This window comes from Macaca fascicularis, chromosome 13 (genome assembly GCF_037993035.2).
Source record: "Macaca fascicularis isolate 582-1 chromosome 13, T2T-MFA8v1.1".
NCBI lineage: Eukaryota > Metazoa > Chordata > Mammalia > Primates > Cercopithecidae > Macaca > Macaca fascicularis.
Window position 1 is genome coordinate 97,483,571 of NC_088387.1, and position 19,845 is coordinate 97,503,415.

Sequence of the window (19,845 nt, forward strand, 5' to 3'; positions counted from 1 at the left end):
GGAAATCAGTACAACTGCCTTTGTAAGCAGACAACAGTCCTTGTTTTTTTCTTTGTCAGGGTCTAGGAGACCATTTCTGAGGTCTTCCTAAGGAATGGAACCTACTTTAGGTGAAACCAAAAAGGTGAAACTTCCTTATAACAATCACAGTTTTTTCTCAATTGTTTGTATTTGTTTTCCTCACTCCTATATCTCAGGATAACTTTAAATCAATGTTCAGCCTCCTCTAAGGGAAGTTTCATTTTTACCTATACCAACTGTGGAAAAAAAAGGTTTTGTCCCCCATAAATATGACTTAACAGTTACCAAATCTGTGTAAATTTAGGTCTAGGAATGTGTGTGGGAAGTACACCCTCCTTGAGCCCTCTGGAATCACATTTACCCTATGACACAGCAGGAACATCGCCATCTTGGACAAGCCCCTCATTCTAAAATTCACCTTAATCAAAAACCACCTAAATCCAAAGGGCATCAGCCTAATGGCTAAGGTCAGCACAACCATAAACCACAAATAACATCTCCAACCAGAAACACTCCAAACTCCTCCCTAACCAAAGACATGCTAACCCCAAGATAAGCCCGCTCTGGCTAGAAAGACATCAGCCCCAAGATAACTTCCCCTCCGCCCAGACATTCCGACCCCGCCATAAAACTTCTCCCTCACATAGAAACATTCCAAGCTTGTGATAAGCCCCCTCACCCTAAAACCAATGTATACTCTTACTCTGTAAGAGAAAGCACTCCTGATGGAAATCAGCCAGAAGCCCCTCTCAGGTTTATTTTCTCTAAAATAAATCTGTCTTTAACTGTTGAGCTGCATTTCTTTCCTCTGTAACTCTTACACCCTAGTCCTACTTAGGCAAGTTGATGGATCTAGGATGCTTTAAAAACAAACAGGCCCTAATTCCTATAAAATGCATTCTCGCATTGAAGGAGACTCCTCAAGTAAGACAACAGCGATTATTGATAAATGTTGATATATTAAAAAACAAAACAAAACAATAATTGATAGAGACATGGCATCTATGGCCATGAAGTATTGCCTGGACCAGATCTTCTGAGTTAAGAAACAGCAGGCCTACAAGTCTTTAATCATCAGACAATGTCACAGTTAGAACCCCTCAAGGCTTGCTATCATGACTTCAGTTTGACCTTCTCAAATTTCAATGGTCTAGCTCAAATTAGGATGACTTTGAGGATCTTTGGCTTCAGGGATGCTTTATTAACCTTTTATAATACTCTAGTTAATTTGGGCTTTGGCGATTTCTGCAGAATATACATTTCATTTCTTCCCTGTAAATGAAGAGGCAACCCATGAGGTTGTTAAACAAATTCTATTCAGTAGCTGGAAAAGTGAATTTCCTGTGGAATGACAGGAATTACATAGAAGCAAGCAATTTTATTTTCCTCAAATGTAGCAATAATTTTAATCTGTACATACATAAAACAAACAGTGCAATTATAAAACCTTGAAGGTGACATGCATATTTTAAGGTGCAGTTGGGATGGGGGAGGATGTTAGCATCTCCAATTTTCCTTACCACTTTTTTTTTCTAGTTCCTTATGCAAAAGCACTGAGTCAGGAAACTTCATCTGGAATGCTGAAGTTAAAGGTGAACTTCCTGCAGTCTGCGCGTCTAAATATCACCAACAAAATGGAAATGACCTCCTAGAGCAGTTTGGTAGGGACTAGATAATATGGCTGGCTTTCAAGCTGGAAATGAATGAAATCAGGGATGCATTTTCTGAAAAACTAAAGGAGATAATGTTTGTAACTGAGTGTCCTATTTCTGTTTCATAGTTGCTAACCACATGAGCCCTTCCACCAATCTTTTTATTCGGTATAGTTTCTGAATAGATGCTGTTCAGTGGAGTTATTTGTAACTAGGGGTGATGAGATGCAGAAGGAAGGACCTGGGGAAATGGCTTCTTCCTTGAAGTCTGAGTCCATGCTCCTCTTCCACTGTTCTTATGGCCTTTTCTCTGCCATGGAGGCAGAGGTAGCTGGTGCAGAATGTCAGGTGCTGTCATCATTCACAGGCCCAGGAATGCAGACAAAGGTCAGTGATGGGGGTCTACCTTTGCTTCTTCCACAATACCTTTCTCAAGCTTTCCTGGCTTTGCAGCGGAACTTCTAGAACTAGAAAGTCAGTTCACTGGGTTCTTGACTCAGAGGCCAGGATGAGATGGGATGTGGCAGAGTGACAAGACACAAAGGGAAAATATGGTACCAATTAGCCTCAGAGCAGGATAGAGAAATTTATATTTGCACTGATGAAAATTCAAATTCCCAAAGTCAATCTAAAAAATGAAGATTTCCTTTGAGTATTAATTTTTTCTCTGTACAAGTAGCCTGTGCACTTCTGTTCAGATGATCCCAGGGACACTCTAGGGCAGTATGCTCTAGATCAGCTGGAACAGCTCTTTCTGGCAGTGACATTTTGATTTGAACCCCAAAGTAAATCCATACATGGCATCACAGTTATTAAAATAATGAAATATTACTAACCAAATGTAACTGCAATTCAATGTTATATTTCACACACAAATTTAGAAAAATCAAGAGTATAATAAAAGCATAAAATTAAACAGAAGGAAATCAATTTCTACAAGAAATCAAATATATTTACAATGAGATTTAAAGGGAAAAATAAGCTACTTGGATCATAAATTTAATTTTATTTTAAATAACTTTAGCCTACCTCAGCTGTTAATACAATAAAAGCAGAAAAAACAGGCTGCCTTTTATTTTCCAGATTTAATCAGAATATTGTATCTACAATAATTGACAGAACTCACTTCTTGTCCTTCACCCATCTCATCAAAAATTATTGCATTTTCCCCCAAACTGTATTTTTTGGATTCCTCTGTGAATATACTCATTTCGCCCTCTTTCCTGGAGGCATCTTGGTTTAAATCCATCTTTAAAAAAAGGAGAAGGGGTACATATGTGGAGGCAAAATACTCTCTTGAAGCCAACAGATACAGAGTTGCTAGAGAAGCTGATTGTACACACAAGCTGCCTGGGATTGGGATGGGGAGGGCTGCTGATTTCGAGACAGGTGACAGCCTTTGGTGGACGGGCACAGGCAAAGCCCCACAGGCCCTTCTTCCTGGGCAGGGCTGGGACTGAGTGGCGGAGGCGGAGCTTCATCTTCGTCTTGGAACTTGTCGTTTTGGTTCTCCTCCAAAAGCCTTCATCCAGATAAGAAGCCAATGACTGATTATAAAAATAAGAATAATTAAATTTGGCTCAAGAAATAGATTGTCCAACTGTTCTGCCTTGGTATTTTTTCAATATCCAAGGCCTTTACAAAGAAAGAAACAAAAACATCTTTCAATCTCCCGACAAAAGCAAACTCCTGTTTTTTTTTTTGTTTTTTTTTTTTTTTTTTTGCTCCAAATGCTACGACCTGAAGAATGGCTGCAGATTGAGATATCAAAAATCTCAGAAAAATATATAATATATTTGTATATCTCTGTATGTCTATTATTTAAATTTCACATTCCTTTAAAAGTGGTTATTCAGTCAGTAGCTGCTGAAGGAGGCTCTTCTGCTGGGCCTGGGGGGTCTGTGGTCCTGACGTGGGCTTTTGAGTTCCCAGTGGACCAGGCTGGTTCAGGTAAGGGTCCCCGCCTACCAGATTCACTGTACACTGGACGTCAGCAAACACCTGAACCTGTTGCACCTGCTGGAACACAAATAAAAGATGTGTTTAGACAGAAGGGTCTGCCCCCCCGGCTTATGAGTGGGTACTACTTGAAGTGGAAACTCACTAGAGCATTCCTCTAGTCTGTAGTCACCACAGAGAAGAACTCTTCTGTCTTCTTGTCCTACAAAAAGAAAATCGCTGCACTCATTTTGCTCAGGGTTCTGGAAAGTTCACACTTTAAAAATAAAATCAAAATTGGAATGGTCACGCCTCCTATAGGGTTGCCATCAATACTGAAAGTGAGTATCATTGCTAATGTTGCCAAGATTGGGAGAAGCCCAGTTTCAGAGTCTGGGTATCCAGTGATAGGTTTTAAAAAATACGTGATATTTAGAAAACTGGTTTAAAACCATTCTATGGATGATTTCAGTAGGATAGAAAATCTTTATGACGTCACTGAAAAATTAAGGGCTTTCAACCAGTATTAGCAAAACGAAACCACAACTCAATAGGACATCAGCATCTAAGGTTAATGTCCAAAGATTTTTTAGTATTTAAATATACTATTACACAGCTCTTTCACATATTGGCTTTAGAATAACAGCAAATTATCATTAGAACAATTTTATATTTGACTTTTTTCCCGACAGACAATCCATTTAAACACATGAGCTAAAAATAACAGTACGTCCACTAGCCTTGAGAACAGTGTGAATTTTCCCTTCACTACTTTCAGTAACAATACACTTACTCCTTAAAAATGTCTAAAGTTGCACAGTTCTAGCATATTCTATTGGGAAAACAAAGCCAGAAGTTAGTCTTTACCAACCAGCCTTACTAAAAAGTTGTTCGTAGAACTGATTAAGGCTAATACCATACTTGTGAATGTTCCAGACCAGGAATGGAGATGCCTTCTAAGGCATCTAAGTGTCTCAAACTTTTTGATAAACTTGTGTCTCCTGTTTGATAGGTCATAAAGTAGTTTAGATTAGTGGTGTATTTTTTTTTTGTCATTTATCACTAATTCAAGCTAGTTACACTCAGCTTTTTTGAAAACTTTTCTATCCTAATTGAATAAAAGTTGTTTTCCATCAACCTTCATTAGCCAAATGTCAAATGTCATATGCATCAAATTTGGACATCAGTCTGTCCCCTGGTCTCCTATCCTCTTAATCCATTTACAGCTCCACCTTCCTCCCTCTCAGATGAGGCAGACGGCCCCCAAGCTGAGCTTTCCTAGTGCCTAAGGAATCAAATCTCTAGTTAGATTTGCACTGCTTTTCTCTCCTTCTCTTCCCCTTTCCCTAGTTTCCCAAATGTGGCTTCTAGTCCCTATATGCTCCCATTTGTTACTGCCTCCTCTGGGCTCTTTCTCTTGTGTCTATAACACACCAACGCACCCAGTCTGCTCTCCAGCTGCCTCTGTGCCCTCGCCCTGCCTTTGTGGTCTGTAACGTCTCATTCTGACTCTTTCCTTCCAGAGCTTCACCAGGCCTTCCTCTCTTCCTAGGTCAACGATCCCCCTGCCAGTCCTCTTCCCGCTCCTCTGTTCTCTGGGTTCTCTTCCTGTTCTCTCCTGTCTTACCTCCTCCTGCCATCCCTCTTCCCACTCCTCTGTTCTCTGGGTTCTCTTCTTGTTCCCTCCTGCCTTACCTCCTCCCCATTCTATCCCAGTTCTGCAGTACAGCTAGTCCCATTACTCCTCCAGTCCTCTTCTCCTCATCTTTTTCTTCTCCCTTTCTGTACATCTGTCTTTATATTTCTGTCTAACTCACTCCCCAGCTGCTGTCTGGTAAATACAAAAACACTGGAGCAAGTAGAGATTTCATGACTGGCCACAACAGAAAGAAAATTCTACCACTGAAACTTCACATGATCACAAACTATAGTTCTTTTTTAGGCATTGATTTTAAAAAAAGTCAACAGATAAAATTTCATGTTTATGTTTCTACATATGAAACACTGGGACAGAGCATAAGGTGTTTTTGTACCCAAATTCTTAAAAAGTTCTTGATAAAGGCATGATGAAACAAACTAGAAAGTTCTGCTTCTTTAAAAATACAACTTTTAAAAAGATAGCCTAGGGTGGGCATGGAGGCTTATGCCTCTAATTCTAGCACTTTGGGAGGCTGAGGCAGGAGGATCACTTGAGGCCAGCAGTTTGAGACCAGCCTGAGCAACATAGTGAGACCCATCTCTACAAAAAATTAAAAAAAATTAGCTGGGCGTGGTAGTGTGTGCCTGTAGTCCCAGCTGCTGAGGAGGCTGAGGTGGGGGGATCACTTGAGCCTGGGAGACTGGGGCTGCGGTGAGCTGTGAAGGTGCCACTGTACTCTAGCCTGGGCAACAGAGTAAGACCTTGTCTCAAATAAATTAAAAAAGTGTGGCTGGGCGCGGTGGCTCAAGCCTGTAATCCCAGCACTTTGGGAGGCCGAGACAGGCGGATCACGAGGTCAAGAGATCGAGACCATCCTGGCTGACACAGTGAAACCCCGTCTCTACTAAAAAAATACAAAAAAACTAGCCGGGCGAGGTGGTGGGCGCCTGTTGTCCCAGCTACTCGGGAGGCTGAGGCAGGAGAATGGCGTGAACCCGGGAGGCGGAGCTTGCAGTGAGCCAAGATCACGCCACTGCACTCCAGCCTGGGCGGCAGAGCGAGACTCTGTCTCAAAAAAAAAAAAAAAAAAGTGTATTGGCTGGGCACAGTGGCTCACACCCGTAATCCCAGCACTCTGGGAGGCTGAGGCGGGCGGATCACCTGAGGTCAGGTGTTCAAGACCAGCCTGACCAACATGGTGAAACCCCGTCTCTACTAAAAATATACAAAAATTAGCTGGGTGTGGTGGCAGACACCTGTAATTCTAGCTACTTGGGAGGCTGAGGCTGGAGAACCACTTGAACCTGGGAGGCGGAGACTGCAGCGAGCCGAGATTGCGCCACTGCATTCCAGCCTGGGCAACGACAAAGCAAGACTCCATCTCAAAAAAAAAAAAAAAAAAAAAAAAGTGTATTATTGAAATTAGAGAAAACTGAAAAGACTAAACAAACTCTAAAACCCATTTCAGCCACTTTAAACTATTGCTTAAAATAGTTTAAAAATAGGTGTCTTAGACCAGCCCACAAAGGACTTCTTAATATTTGTCATGACTTCTCTGATACGCAAAGTGTGACACAAAAGAAGCTTCAGTTCTTCCAGGTGAGAAGACTGATGTGAAAGCTGAGTCCTAACCTCTGAAGATTTTCTGGCATAATTTTTACTTCAGTTGAAATACTGTTTCATGGCAGGGCTTTGGAACTTTAAAACATGGTCGTTTGGGTGTAACTAATTTGTCAAGCTGCCCAGTAATGTCTCTGTGGGTTTGAGGCTTTCACAAACACCTGGTGAATGAAGACTCTTCATTCCTCGATCTTTTTTTTTTGTGAGACAGAGTCTCGCTCTGTCGCCCAGGCTGGAGTGCAGTGGCACAATCTAGGCTCACTTCCAGCTCCGCTTCCCGGGTTCACGCCATTCTCCTGCCTCAGCCTCCGAGTAGCTGGGACTACAGGTGCCCGCCACCTCACCTGGCTAATTTTTTTTTGTATTTTTAGTAGAGATGGGGTTTTCACCGTGTTAGCCAGGATGGTCTCGATCTCCTGACCTTGTGATCTGCCTGCCTCGGCCTCCCAAAGTGTGCTAGGATTACAGGCGTGAGCCACCGCGCCCAGCTCCCAGATCTTAAAATGCCTTCTCTCTTCTTTTTCTTTTCTTTTTTTTTTTTTGAGTGGAAGTCTCCCTCTGTCACCCAGGCTGGAGTGCAGTGGTGTGATCTCGGCTCACTGCAACCTCTGCCTGCGGGTTCAAGTGATTCTCCCGCCTCAACTTCCTGAATAGCTGGGACTGCAGGTGCCCACCACCAAGCCTGGCTGATTTTTGTATTTTTAGACAGGGTTTCTCTATGTTGGCCAGGCTGGTCTCAAACTCCTGACCTCAAATGATTTGCCTGCCTCAGCCTTCCAAAGTGCTGGGATTACAGGTGTGAGCCACCGCACCCGGCCAAAATGCCTTCTCTTTACCTTGAGAGGACTCAGGTCCTATTTCCTAATGCTTAGACTGTGAACCCAGTCTTCTAATCTTTGTCCTTCTCAACTGGCCAATACATCTTCCTTCACCTTCTTCCCAAGATGAAGTCTACGCTAGGACTTCTATCGATGTTCCCTTTCAGGGATGACTCTTCTGTCCACAGGGTTGAATCCAAATCCCTTAGTTTAGCATTCAAGGCCTCTGGAAATTTTCCCCAAGCCACTTTACCAATTTTAATTCCTATGAATAGTTATGATAAACCCTTTACCTTTAGTTGGTTTGGTTTCCCAGGACTATGCTAAGATATTACTATTTCCCTGTTTCTGTGGCCTCTACTTCCAGTTCCTTCTACTTCTCAATCTACGTCTGCACCAGCCTCCAACAACTACCATATCCTTTTCCTTCTCTTTGCCTTGGTAACTGTCCTTCAAGGCTCAGTTCAGCTCTATCTCTTGCAAAAATGCTCTTCTGACCATCTCAGCAATTTCTCTTTTCTTTGAATGCTTATGCTTCATTACTTGTAACAAATTTAATAATTTGCCTTCTTTGGTTAAGTGACAGTTTATGTGCATATATTGATGTGTTTTATCTTTCAGGAGTCCCTAACTGGTATGGCAGAAACAGTGTGGACTCTGGCAGTAGAAAGACCTGGGTTTGAACCTCAGCTCTTCCTCTTTCTAGCACTGTGAATGGTACATGTAGTTAAACCTCTTCATGTTCAGTTTCTTCATCTGTGAAGAAAAGGAATACTACCTCGTTCATAGGGTTACAGTGAGGCTTAAATGAGATAATGCATACAGTGCATAGCACAGTGCCTGGCAAACCACAAGCATTTCACAAATGAAGTTTCCTTTCCTCACTTCTCCCCACAGTTCACCTAATGCTGATGGAACATATATTGTGTGTCTTCCTATTGCCATCTGTGGCATAATCCCTGTGTTAAAAATGTTTATTAAGAGACTAAAGTTCAGCCTGGCGTGGTGGATCACCTTAGGTCAGGAGTTCGAGACCAGCCTGGTCAAAATGGTGAAAACCCGTCTCTACTGAAAATACAAAAAATTAGCCGGGCATGGTGGCGGGTGCCTATAATCCCAGCTACTTGGGAGGCTGAGGCAGGAGAATCGATTGAACTCAGGGGGCAGAGGTTGCAGTGAGCCAACATCACGCCACTTCACTCCAGCCTGGGCAAAAGAGCGAAACTCCGTCTCAAAAAAAAAAAGAGACAGAGACTAAAGTTCAACCAAAGTTACAAAAGTGAATTAAGCCCTTCCTCCAAAATTTCTAAATTAGGTTAATATAGGAAAGTGGCCACCCTTGCTGTTTATGCTGTTTTGAAACATACTTCTTAGGAGGTGAAGTATACATCAGGCACTCTGTTTTGTCTGAATTTACTGAGATCTTCTGAGGTACTCTGATTACAGATGAGTTTTTAGCACTGTGCTTATTTACAAAATAACAATTAGTGGCCATCATTTGTGATCACTTTATCCTAAGCACTGAGTTAAACTATCTGAACTGATCTCATTGAATCCTCTCAACAATCCTATAAGCAGGTGTCATGTTAGTTCTGTGGTTATACAGCAGCTCAGGAAAGCTCCATAACATGCCCAGGACGACACGGCTAAGAACAGAGCCAGGACTCACATCCACGTCTGACCCCCAAGGTCAGGCTCTTAATGATGCTACACAATCCTCTGTGTATCTAGAGTACATTTGACAGCTCTGGGCTTAGAATTTCCTTACTGACCTGGGTTCCATCTGCTTCTGTTTTGAGAAGGTCAGTAGATGAGAGCTGGTTGCAGTAGAGGCCTGTGTGTCTCAGTGCGGGATCGTTTATCTATTAAAGATAAATATAAGATCAAATTACAAGCTAGTTGTTTAAGCTGAAAACCAAATTCTTCAATGAAAAACAATCTCACTGACAGAAAAGTAAGAGCAGCACAGCAAAAATGAAAAGCTTAGCAATTAACTGTGTTGTTACAAGTCAGGATAGTAGTTCCCCATGTTGGGGTGGAGAGTGTGTAAGGGACACAAGGAGAACCTCTGGAGTACTGATGACATTCTGTTTCTTGATCTGAGTGGTACTCAGGTGTGTTCACTTTGTGAAAATCCATTGAGTTGTACACTTTTCTCTATATTCTTATATATGATACTTTAATAAAAAGTTAATTCACACATACATATGTTAATTGGTGATAGACTCACACTTTGGTCAAGATTTAGTAACAGGGATCTGACTTATCCTCCTGCCTCAATCAGCTAAAAAAACAGACAAAACATGTGAAACAAAGGCACTTAAGACATTAGACAAAGGCAATGAAGGACAGTGATCAGCAGTCCCTACTGTGGCAACTGCCCAGCCTATTGCCTGGAGCGTACTTCCGGCTGTATCATGGAGAAAGGGAACCCAGGCAGCGGCTGGCAGGCTCCCTGAGTTAAGGGGATGCAGCTAGAATCCTCAGAGCAGAATATCAGAGAGAGTTCTGGAATAGATCTGCAGTGGCTCTCAAGTCTGCAGCTCAGTACTAATCAGCTTATAGAGGCAGGGGAAAGAATCACCTGAATAGATGACACGGAACAATTCCCGCAGTCCCCACAGGGCTGGGAATAGGCCCTGATTTCACCCCCCAGAGTGGAAAACATCATAATTCACGTAGTATCATGTAGCATATTAGAATAGCTTTACCTTGGTGGTAAGGTTAAAATTAGTCCTAGAAAAAATACTGCTTTGGTCACAGTAAACAAAAAAGCAAGGATCAAACTTTCCAAGTAATCTAACCATTTCCTAGAACAAAGCTCAAGAGTATTTGTAGGAATATAAACAAGGTAAAATTCATCTGGCATCCAATAAAAAATTACCAGGCATGCAAAGAGGCAGAAAAATATGATGCATAATGAAAAGGAAAGTCAACTGAAATCAATTCAAAAATGATGCTGATAATAGAACTGATAGGTGAGAAATATCAGGACATTTACTGTAACAACCATATTCCATTTGTTTAAGAAACAAGAGGAAAGACTGAACAGATATGAAAAATATGTTGGAGATATGGAAGATATAAGAAGGATCCAAATATGACTGCTACATATGAAAACTGCTGTGTCTGAGATGAAAAATACACTGGATAAACAGATTAGATATTGCAAAAGAAAAAATTACTGGACCTGAAGCTACAGTAATATAAATGTTCTAAAATCAAAGAAAAAAATAACTGAACCTCATCCCACTGCCCCAAAGCCCCCCAAACCTAGAGAATCAGTGAATGCGAGACAATTTCAAGTGTCCTATTATACACGCAATTGAAGTCTCTGAAGGAGAGGAGTGAGGATGGTGACAAAAATTTTTTGAAGAAATAATGATCAATATTTTCCAAAATTTGGCTGGGCGTGGTGGCTCACGCCTATAATCCCAGCACTTTGGCAGGCCGAGGTGGGTGGATCATCTTGGGTCAGGGGTTTGAGACCAGTCTGGCCAACATGGCAAAGTCCCATGTCTACTAAAAATATAAAAATTAGCTGGGTGTGGTGGTGCACCCCTGTAGTCCCAGCTACTCAGAACGCTAAGGCAGGAGAACTGTTTGAACCCAGGAGATGGAGGTTGCAGTGAGTGGAGACTGCGCCACTGCACTCCAGCCTGGGTGATGGAGTGAGACTCTGTCTCAAAAAAACCATAAAAAACCAAAAAATGACAACAAAAATTTTTTCCAAAATTTAGTGAAAATTATATGGTCATGAATCAAGAAGCTCAATGAACCCCAAGAATAAGAAATATGAACAAAATACACCAAAGCATATCATAAGCAAATTACTTAGAACCAGTGGGGGAGAGAAAAATCTTAAAAATCAGCTAGACAGGGAAAAACATCAATCATATATGGAAGAACAAAGATAAAATGACAGCAGATATCTCATCAGCAATACTGTAGTGGACCAACATCTTTAAAGTACTGAAAGCTGAAACTGCCAAGCTAGAGTTTAGGGAAAAGAACATTCAAAGATGAAGGTGAAAGACTTTTTCAGACATAGAAAAGCTCATTAGCTGCAGGCCTGCACTATAAAAATGTTAAAGCAAGGCCGGGCGCGGTGGCTCACACCTTTGGGAGGCTGAGGCAGGCGGAACATGATGTCAGGAGATTGAGACCATCCTGGCTAACACAGTGAAACCCCATCTCTACTAAAAATACACACAAAAAAATTAGCCAGGCATGATGGCGGGCACCTGTAGTCCCAGCTACTTGGGAGGCTGAGGCAGGAGAATCGGTTGAACCTGGGAGGTGGAGGTTGCAGTGAGCTGAGATCACGCCCCTGCACTCCAGCCTGGGCTAAAGAGCGAGACTCCATCTCAAAAAAAAAAAAAAAAAAAAAGTTAAAGCAAGACCCTTAGGCAGAAGGAAAATAATACCACATGGAAATTTAGAACTACAAAAAGGAATGCAGAAAATTGAAAGTGGTGACTATGTGGGTAAATATAAAAAAAGGTTTTATTTAAATTTTCTTTAGTCAATTATAGTTTATAATTAATTTATAAATTTATAAGTAGAATTTATAAACTTATAATTTATAATTGACTAAAGAAAAAATAATAAACTGCAGGGAATAGAACATATATAGATATAATATGTATGATGACAGTAGCACAGGAGGGACAAAATAGAAATAAACTGTAATGAGGTGCTATACATTATATACCCCTCTATACATTATATTATACCTCTATACATACATATATTACATCACCTCATGTATAGAGGTGTATATTATATCACTTGAAGATAAAAAGGGTAATCAGTGTTTATATATTTTTATGATTTGCTATAAATGATGGCTGCATGGTAACAGCCTACTTACTATGGTGTACTATGTGGTTACCGATACGAATAACGAGAATAGCAACTATAGGGAGTTATTCCAATAATCTTAAATATCGTTTTGAATTTAGTCATTCTCTTCTAAAAATCTGTAAGAGGCTCCAGGATAAATTCCACACACTTAGATGGCATGAAACATATCCAAAAAGTACATTACTTCTCTAAATATAACACAAATATCCCCTTAACATTAATTAGGCTTTCAACCCCTATCCTGCCTAGGTCATGCTGTGATAACCAATCTTGAATGTTTTTTTTCTATTCTGTTTAGGCAACTTTTTCATAATGGCTTTTTTGATCAGGGCTTTTTTCTTTTAAGCCCTCAGTAGTCAACTGTGCATACACTCCTCATCTGACAGAAACACGTATGACCCATCTCTTAACACACTTGTTTTGTCCTATGATTAAAATGACCCTTTGTTCATGTTGTGTCTTCTCCAACTTGTACATATGCATGTACAAGGCTATCTTTGTACACAGTAAGTACTGAATAAATGCTTACTGAATTAAAAAAGGTAGAAATGAAGAAAATGTGTTCAAAATATAAGGGAGTATTCCAAGACAATATATTACATGTACTGTTTTTTTGTTTGTTTGTTTTTGTTTGAGACAGAGTCTTGCTCTGTTGCCCAGGCTGGAGTGCAGTGACGCAATCTCAGCCCACTGCATCTCTGCCTCCCGGGTTCAAGCAATTCTCATGCCTCAGCCTCCCGAGTAGCTGGGATTACAGGTGCATGCCACCATGCACAGCTAATTTTTGTATTTTTTTTTTTAGTAGAGATGGGGTTTCACCATGTTGGCCAGGCTGGTCTCAAACTCCTGACCTTGTGATCCATCTGCCTTGGCCTCCCAAAGTGCTGGGATTATAGGCATGAGCCACCACGTCCAGCCATGTACTGTTTAATAAATCTAAAAAACTAAAAATCTCATGAAACTAAAATCTTATTTATAAAGTCTGTCAAGGCCCAGGAGTAGTGGCTCACACCTGTAATCCCAGCACTTTGGGAGGTTGGGATAAGAGGATCGCTTGAGCCCAGGAGTTCAAGACCAGCCTGGGCAACATAGTGAGACCTTGTTTCTGCAAATAGTAAAAAAGTTAGTTGGGCAGGGTGGCATGTGCCTGCAGTCCCAGCTACTTAGGAGTCTGAGGTAGGAAGATCCCTTGAGTCTGGGCAGTCAAGGCTGCAGTGAGCTGTAATTGAACCACTGTACTCCAGCTTGGGTGACAAAGTGAGATACCATCTCAAAAAAAAAAAAAAAAAAAAAAAAGTCTGTCAAAATTTTTCATTGTGTATCTTAAGAGCCAGTAATTATTAAAAGTTAGTGGGAAAGAATAAATAAAGAAGTGTGGCTGTTTCTGATGAGTAACTGTCAACATACCTGATTTTCCTCAGAATAATGAACTGTGATGTAGTGTGGCAAGTGTGCCAGCTGTGCCACTTACCTGCTCAGGGCACACAGTGTTCATTCCTGGCATCTGCAAAGAGCTCATCTGCATCTGGGCCATCATTGGGTTCATGTTCTGAACATTCGTATTTCCACCTGCCATGGAAACGGTGATGCTCATGTTGTTGTATACTCCTGGCTGTGCAGGTGTGGGCTGGTTCTGGACAGCTTGACTGAACACACTGTAAACTCAAAAACAATCCAGATTACATCCACTGATCATGAACAAGGGATAATGTGACTAGATCCTGTTTCCAAATAAAATACGTTACATCCGTAAATTGCAAGCATGACTGTATCTTCTTAAAATATATAAAAATTAATATAATTCAGATACATTCTGAAGTCTACAAAAGGGATTAAATAACTGAAAAGAACTCACTTTAAGTAACAATTATCTGGCATAATATCAGAGATGATAGGCTGCAATCATGTAAATAATTAAGAAAGTAAGTTTTCCATGTAAGTAAATCTTCTAGGTAACTGACATTTACCTATCTAAACAGAGAATGTCCTATTTGAGCAAAGTGTCTGGCATATATATATATATATATATATATATGGATCTTCAACAAATGTTCACTGAATGAATTAGCACAGGAATGAATGATTCAAAGACAGCATCCTTATATTGTATTTGCTTGTATAGCCTCTTACACTTAATACTTCAGGGGAATGATGGTATCTTGTTCCACGTATTTCTTGTCTCTATTAACACGTGACATATAGCAGGCACTCAGTAAATACCTGATGAATAAATGAAGTATGGCATGGGTTATTATTTGGTGCTGTCAAATGGTGCAGTTCAGATTGTTTCCTACTAATTGGTTTTATTGTATCTGTGCCAGTGAAGTGGCATAAATTTTTTGAAGTGTAGTGCAGAGATAATCTACAAGAGAATACCCTGGGACTCATTGACAATCAAGACTCCCAGGTTTTACTCAAACCCTGGTGAAGCACATTTTCCAGGGGTGAGTATAGAAAGATCCATCTTTAACTACTCAGGCACACTAAAATTTGAGAGCCTTTATTCAATATCCTAGCTTGTTGTCACTTCTCAATGTTTTAGCTTGTGGTCGCTTTCAATATGCTACAAATTAAGAGGAAACCAGATGTATATAACCAAATGTTTTTAGGTGGCAAATTCAATCCTTTTAAAGACTTCCAAGGTCTTACCAGGCCTGAACATAGCTTCATGTCTTTTCTAGGAAGAAAAATACGTAAGCACTTATGTTTTTCAGAGAGCCTGTTTTATTGACTTCCTTCTTCACGGCCAAGTTCTGGACTGTTGTTATGCCAAAGATCTCAACTGTAAAATCAGTCTCTATTAGGAAGTAGAATAGTAAGCAATAAACTCCACGTAAATTCAACTTGACACTTTGTATTTGAACCCTGAAAATTTTCAGTGATACAGATATACAAATCTAAAGGATAATGATATTAATTCTGTCTTTCCTAAGTTCTATAAACACCAAATATTTTATGATTATATATTAATTGTTAACAATAAACTGCTGGTAAAATTCTACCTATTTTAATGTTAATTCTATAGAATTTGATTTTAAAAATAATTTTCCCCATCAATAGTTTATCTATTCCTTGCCAGCTCTTAGTGTTAAGAAGGATATACTGACATTTACAGTTTCTAGTAGACTAAGGTAATCATACTGCATTGACAGGCCAAGAAACAGCCTATTTATCATGTCTGACGAAAAGTACAGAATTTTCCCCCAAGTAATTATAAAACACAGATGCCCACAGAAAATTATATGCCTAGGAAATAGTCAATAATACACCTGTGGACCATTAATGTCTGCACAGTGTGTATGCTTGTGGGGCAGTGTTCCTACAACTAAAGGTGAGAAAAAAGCCTATTAATCTATGTCTATTGCCTTTTGTTTTCAGAGACGGAGTTTTACTCTTGTTGCCCAGGCTGGAGTGCAACGGCGCAATCTTAGCTCACCGTAACCTCCGCCTCCCGGGTTCAAGCGATTCTCCTGCCTCAGTTTCCCAAGTAGCTAGGATTACAGGCATGCACCACCACACCCAGCTAATTTTTTATTTATTTTTTCTTTAGTAGAGGCGGGTTTTACCATATGGGTCAGGCTGGTCTCAAACTCCTGACCTCAGGTGATCCACCTGCCTCGGCCTCCCAAAGTGCTGGGATTACAGGCATTAGCCACTGCACCCAGCCTCTATGCCTATTTTCTAATGAGAACATTTCTGCCTAAGACAGTACTCATTTGTCAATTGATACATAAGTCACCACTGTGGAGGAGCAAAGCTACGTAAGTTAATGCATGTGGAAGCTTCAAGGACTGCAATGATGTCATACTTATGGAAAAAAATTTAGGGCTTAATATCCTTTCAAATTAATATTTGGGACTGTATATTAGTTTAAGTTCTTTCAAATTGCTCCTGCCAATAGTTCCATTTTGGCATCTTCCATTAAGGGAAGAAGACCAAGCTCTTCTGCAGCTGCAACCACTGTCCCAGGTCCTAGAAAGACATCTGGGTTCACTGGCACCTAAAGTCCAACACTCACAGGCCCTCTTCCTCACTCTGCTTTCCTGTCTGCTTTGTAGCAGCTATCACAGTTTTCTCAGGGTAGCACTAGGTCTTTGGTAGTCACTAAATGATGGGAAAAAGAGAAGGATGAATACTCTGACCCAGAGTGGGTTCCACAGATATTACAGGTATTAACAAGCAGGGGAGTCCCTGGTCTAATAAGTCTGAGAAACAAAAGGTTAAACAACAGGACTTCTTATCCTTTAAAATGCTAATAAGCAATGGGATTCTCCCATCAACCAGCCTTACACAGAAGCACTACCCAGTTCTAGGACACACACGTTTGTTTAACCATTTCTTTCTCTTGCCACCAGAGAGATAAGGAAAAAGAATTACATTGTACTACCTCTGAACTCTATTACATCATTCTACTTAATGGTTCTCTGACCGTTTCATGTTTTGATTCTCTCTGACCTGCCCCCTCACCAACTAGATTCTTCGTTAATTGGCAGCAGGGGTTTTCAGTGTTCCTCATGGTATCTTGCGTTGTGTGACAGAGATAGTGAGTGGTCACCGTCTCCAGGTGATATACGCTAATACACAATGCTTATGTTGACTAATAAACTTCTGCATATGAACCAAATGAACAAGTGTGAGTGTTTCAAGAGTTGATGGTAACTGTTTTCTTTCCCAAATGATCTGGAAAGTCAAAGTTTGCAAAAACTACTAAAATACAACAAAAACCTACATCCATATTTGAATCTGAATCCAAGACATTGACTTAGGGAGTATTTGCACTCATTTATTCAACAGATGTAGATAAAGGGCCTCCCTATTCCAGACAATGGAGACACAGAAGTAATACAAAATATAGTTCTTGCTCTTATGATGCTCATATTCTAGATGGAGAAGAAAAATCACAAATAAATAGACTATCGCACAGTATGTCAAGCGTTAATCACTATGAAAAAAAAAAAAAAAGAATGGAAAGGAGGCGCCAGGGGTAGAAAATGCTATTATTTCATAAATGATGGCCAGGGAAGTGTAATAAGGTGACATTTAACGTCTGTTTCTAACAAAGTGACATTTAAGGAAAGACTTGAAGTGTGAGAGACAAACCATGTGGCCACTGAGGGAAGAACATTCCAGCAGAGAGATTAAAAAATGCAAACATCCTGAGTTTGCAGTGTACTTAGCACATCTGAGGAGCAGAAGGATAAAAGGAAGCCAGTGTGGCAGAGTGAGCAGTGAGAATAACAGATGGGATCAGAGAGGTATCCAGGAACAAGATGATGTGGGGTTTTACGGGCCCTATTCTGTATTTTGAGTAAGATGGGGTGCTACTGGATGAGTTGTGCGTAAAGGACTGACATACTTTGCCTCATGTTTTAAAAGCATGGCTCTGGCTACCATGTGGAGATTAAATGATGGTGCAACAAGGGTGGAAGCAGGAGAGGAAGTTACTGGAATGGTCCAGGGAAAAGATGATTGTGGCTTGCACTAAGGTGCACAAGTGGAATTGGTAAGAAGAGAGAGGTGTTAAGAAGCTGACATGATTTGCTGATGTGATGTGAGAAAGAGAAAGACTTTTCTTCTGGACAAGTGGAACATGGAGTTGCCATTTACTGAAATGGGAAAAAGTAACCCAGAGGAGCAGGTCTGGTGAAAATATCACTTTAGTTTTCATCATGTTAAGTGTGAGATGCCTATTAGATTTGTAAGTGGAGATATTGGTTGGGCAGCTGGATATACAGTATGGTGTTCAGGAAAGCCATCTGCACTGGAGGTTTAAATTTGGGAGTCAAATATAGAAACAGGCATTGACAATAGTAAGATGGGTGATGTAACCAAAGGAGGGAGTGGGTATGGGGAAGAGGTCCTAGAATCAACTCTGGGGCCCTCAAATGGAGGTCATGGAGATGAGAAAGATCCTAAAGGAGACTAAGTGATAGGAGGAGAGTCACTTTTCTCGAGAGAGTTGTTCTAGAAACCAAATGAAGAGCTTCAAGAAAGAATAATGCTCAAATATGTCAAATGCTACTGATGAGCATTGCTTTTGGCACTGAAGAGGACATTTAACTATCTTGACAAGGACACTTTTTTGTGGAATGATAGGAATGAAAGCCTGATTAGTTCAACAAGGAGTAGGAGTAGGGGAAGTGGATAGAGTATCATCTTTTAAGGAATTTAACTGTAAAGGGGAGCAGAGAAATAGGTTATTGAGACATGTCAGCATGACTGTTTTTTTTTCCCCAAGCCATATTTCGATGATTAGATGGAGGTACAAAGTAAGAGTTTAGTTGGATTTCATTAGGGAGAATTTTGCCAGGCATAAGTGCAACAGAGGGAGAGCTGGGCAAGGGAGTCAGAGTGCCTATAAGGTAGTGATTATAATGATGGGCCACAAAATCCAGAGTGAGTTTAGGAAGTTGGGATTGGAATACATTAGGAGACTAAATTCCTCTTATATTACAGATACGGTTCCATTTCTACCTAATTTATACATGGTCTTCATTGGGACTTACACAGTTCTCTAACATGAAGATTTTCTCTCACCTTTCAATGAACTTTAGAAGAATATAGTCTTGTGTTTTCAACTTTAACTGCCTTACTTATTATGTTGTCAGATCAGACAGCTTCCCTGTCATTAGAGCTAAGACACAACCAAATTAAAATCCTTATAAAACTCAAAGTGATGTGTGAAAAGTTCAGCAGCCAGGATTTGGAAAAAAAAAAAAAAGACTTTAGTGAGATAATTCTAAGCAAGATGGGTAAGTCAAGGTCACTAAAAATCTAGAGATTAAAAAGGGGTAAGCCTTAAAAACTTTTGTTATTGTTATAAAGTCTTTAAATACACCGGGAAAAGTGAAACTTGTGTGCCCACTACTCAGCTCTATTGAATTCTGACATTTGCCATTCTTGGTTTCAGATTTATAAGATTTTAAAGTGTTCTTATAAAGAAAAACTTTTTAAAAAGTACCCATTTCTATGTCTGTCCCAGGGAAGCTGTTACTGCTGTGAGCTCATCATATTCTGACATGTGCTCAGGTTAGGATGGAAAGGTTGGGGACACTAAATCTCTTTTCTGTACTGTTGGCACACAAATTTGCCTTAGAAGTGACTTGATACTTACAAGATTTAAAAATCATTTTTCTTTGCTGATAATATAAAATTTAGTTCTTTCCATTATGCAAATGGAAGTAGCCAATAATCTACTTATCCTGTGAATACAATCAGCCCATGAAAACATGGCTGTTCTTATGTGGGGCTTTCTGTCTCCACATATAAACGGGGAAACGTCATATAAATG

The 19,845-nt window shown here is 40.3% G+C and overlaps 1 protein-coding gene across 4 annotated transcripts in view; it reads right to left on the minus strand.

The window, feature by feature from the left end:
• Positions 1-1,379: 1,379 nt before the first annotated feature.
• The window catches only part of NCOA1 (nuclear receptor coactivator 1), a 130,968-nt gene continuing 112,502 nt past the window's right edge, over positions 1,380-19,845 (minus strand). The window contains exons 18-21 of one of the 4 annotated variants that reach the window (XM_045369693.3): positions 14,026-14,209; positions 9,461-9,550; positions 3,778-3,834; positions 1,380-3,692 (exon numbers count right to left, since the gene is read on the minus strand). In XM_045369693.3, coding sequence (XP_045225628.1) covers positions 3,790-3,834; positions 9,461-9,550; positions 14,026-14,209 — 319 coding nt within the window. In that variant the 3' untranslated portion in view covers positions 1,380-3,692; positions 3,778-3,789. The remainder of the gene's footprint in view (positions 3,693-3,777; positions 3,835-9,460; positions 9,551-14,025; positions 14,210-19,845) is intronic. The other 3 variants (XM_045369692.3, XM_005576422.5, XM_005576420.5) reach the window with 3 other exon arrangements.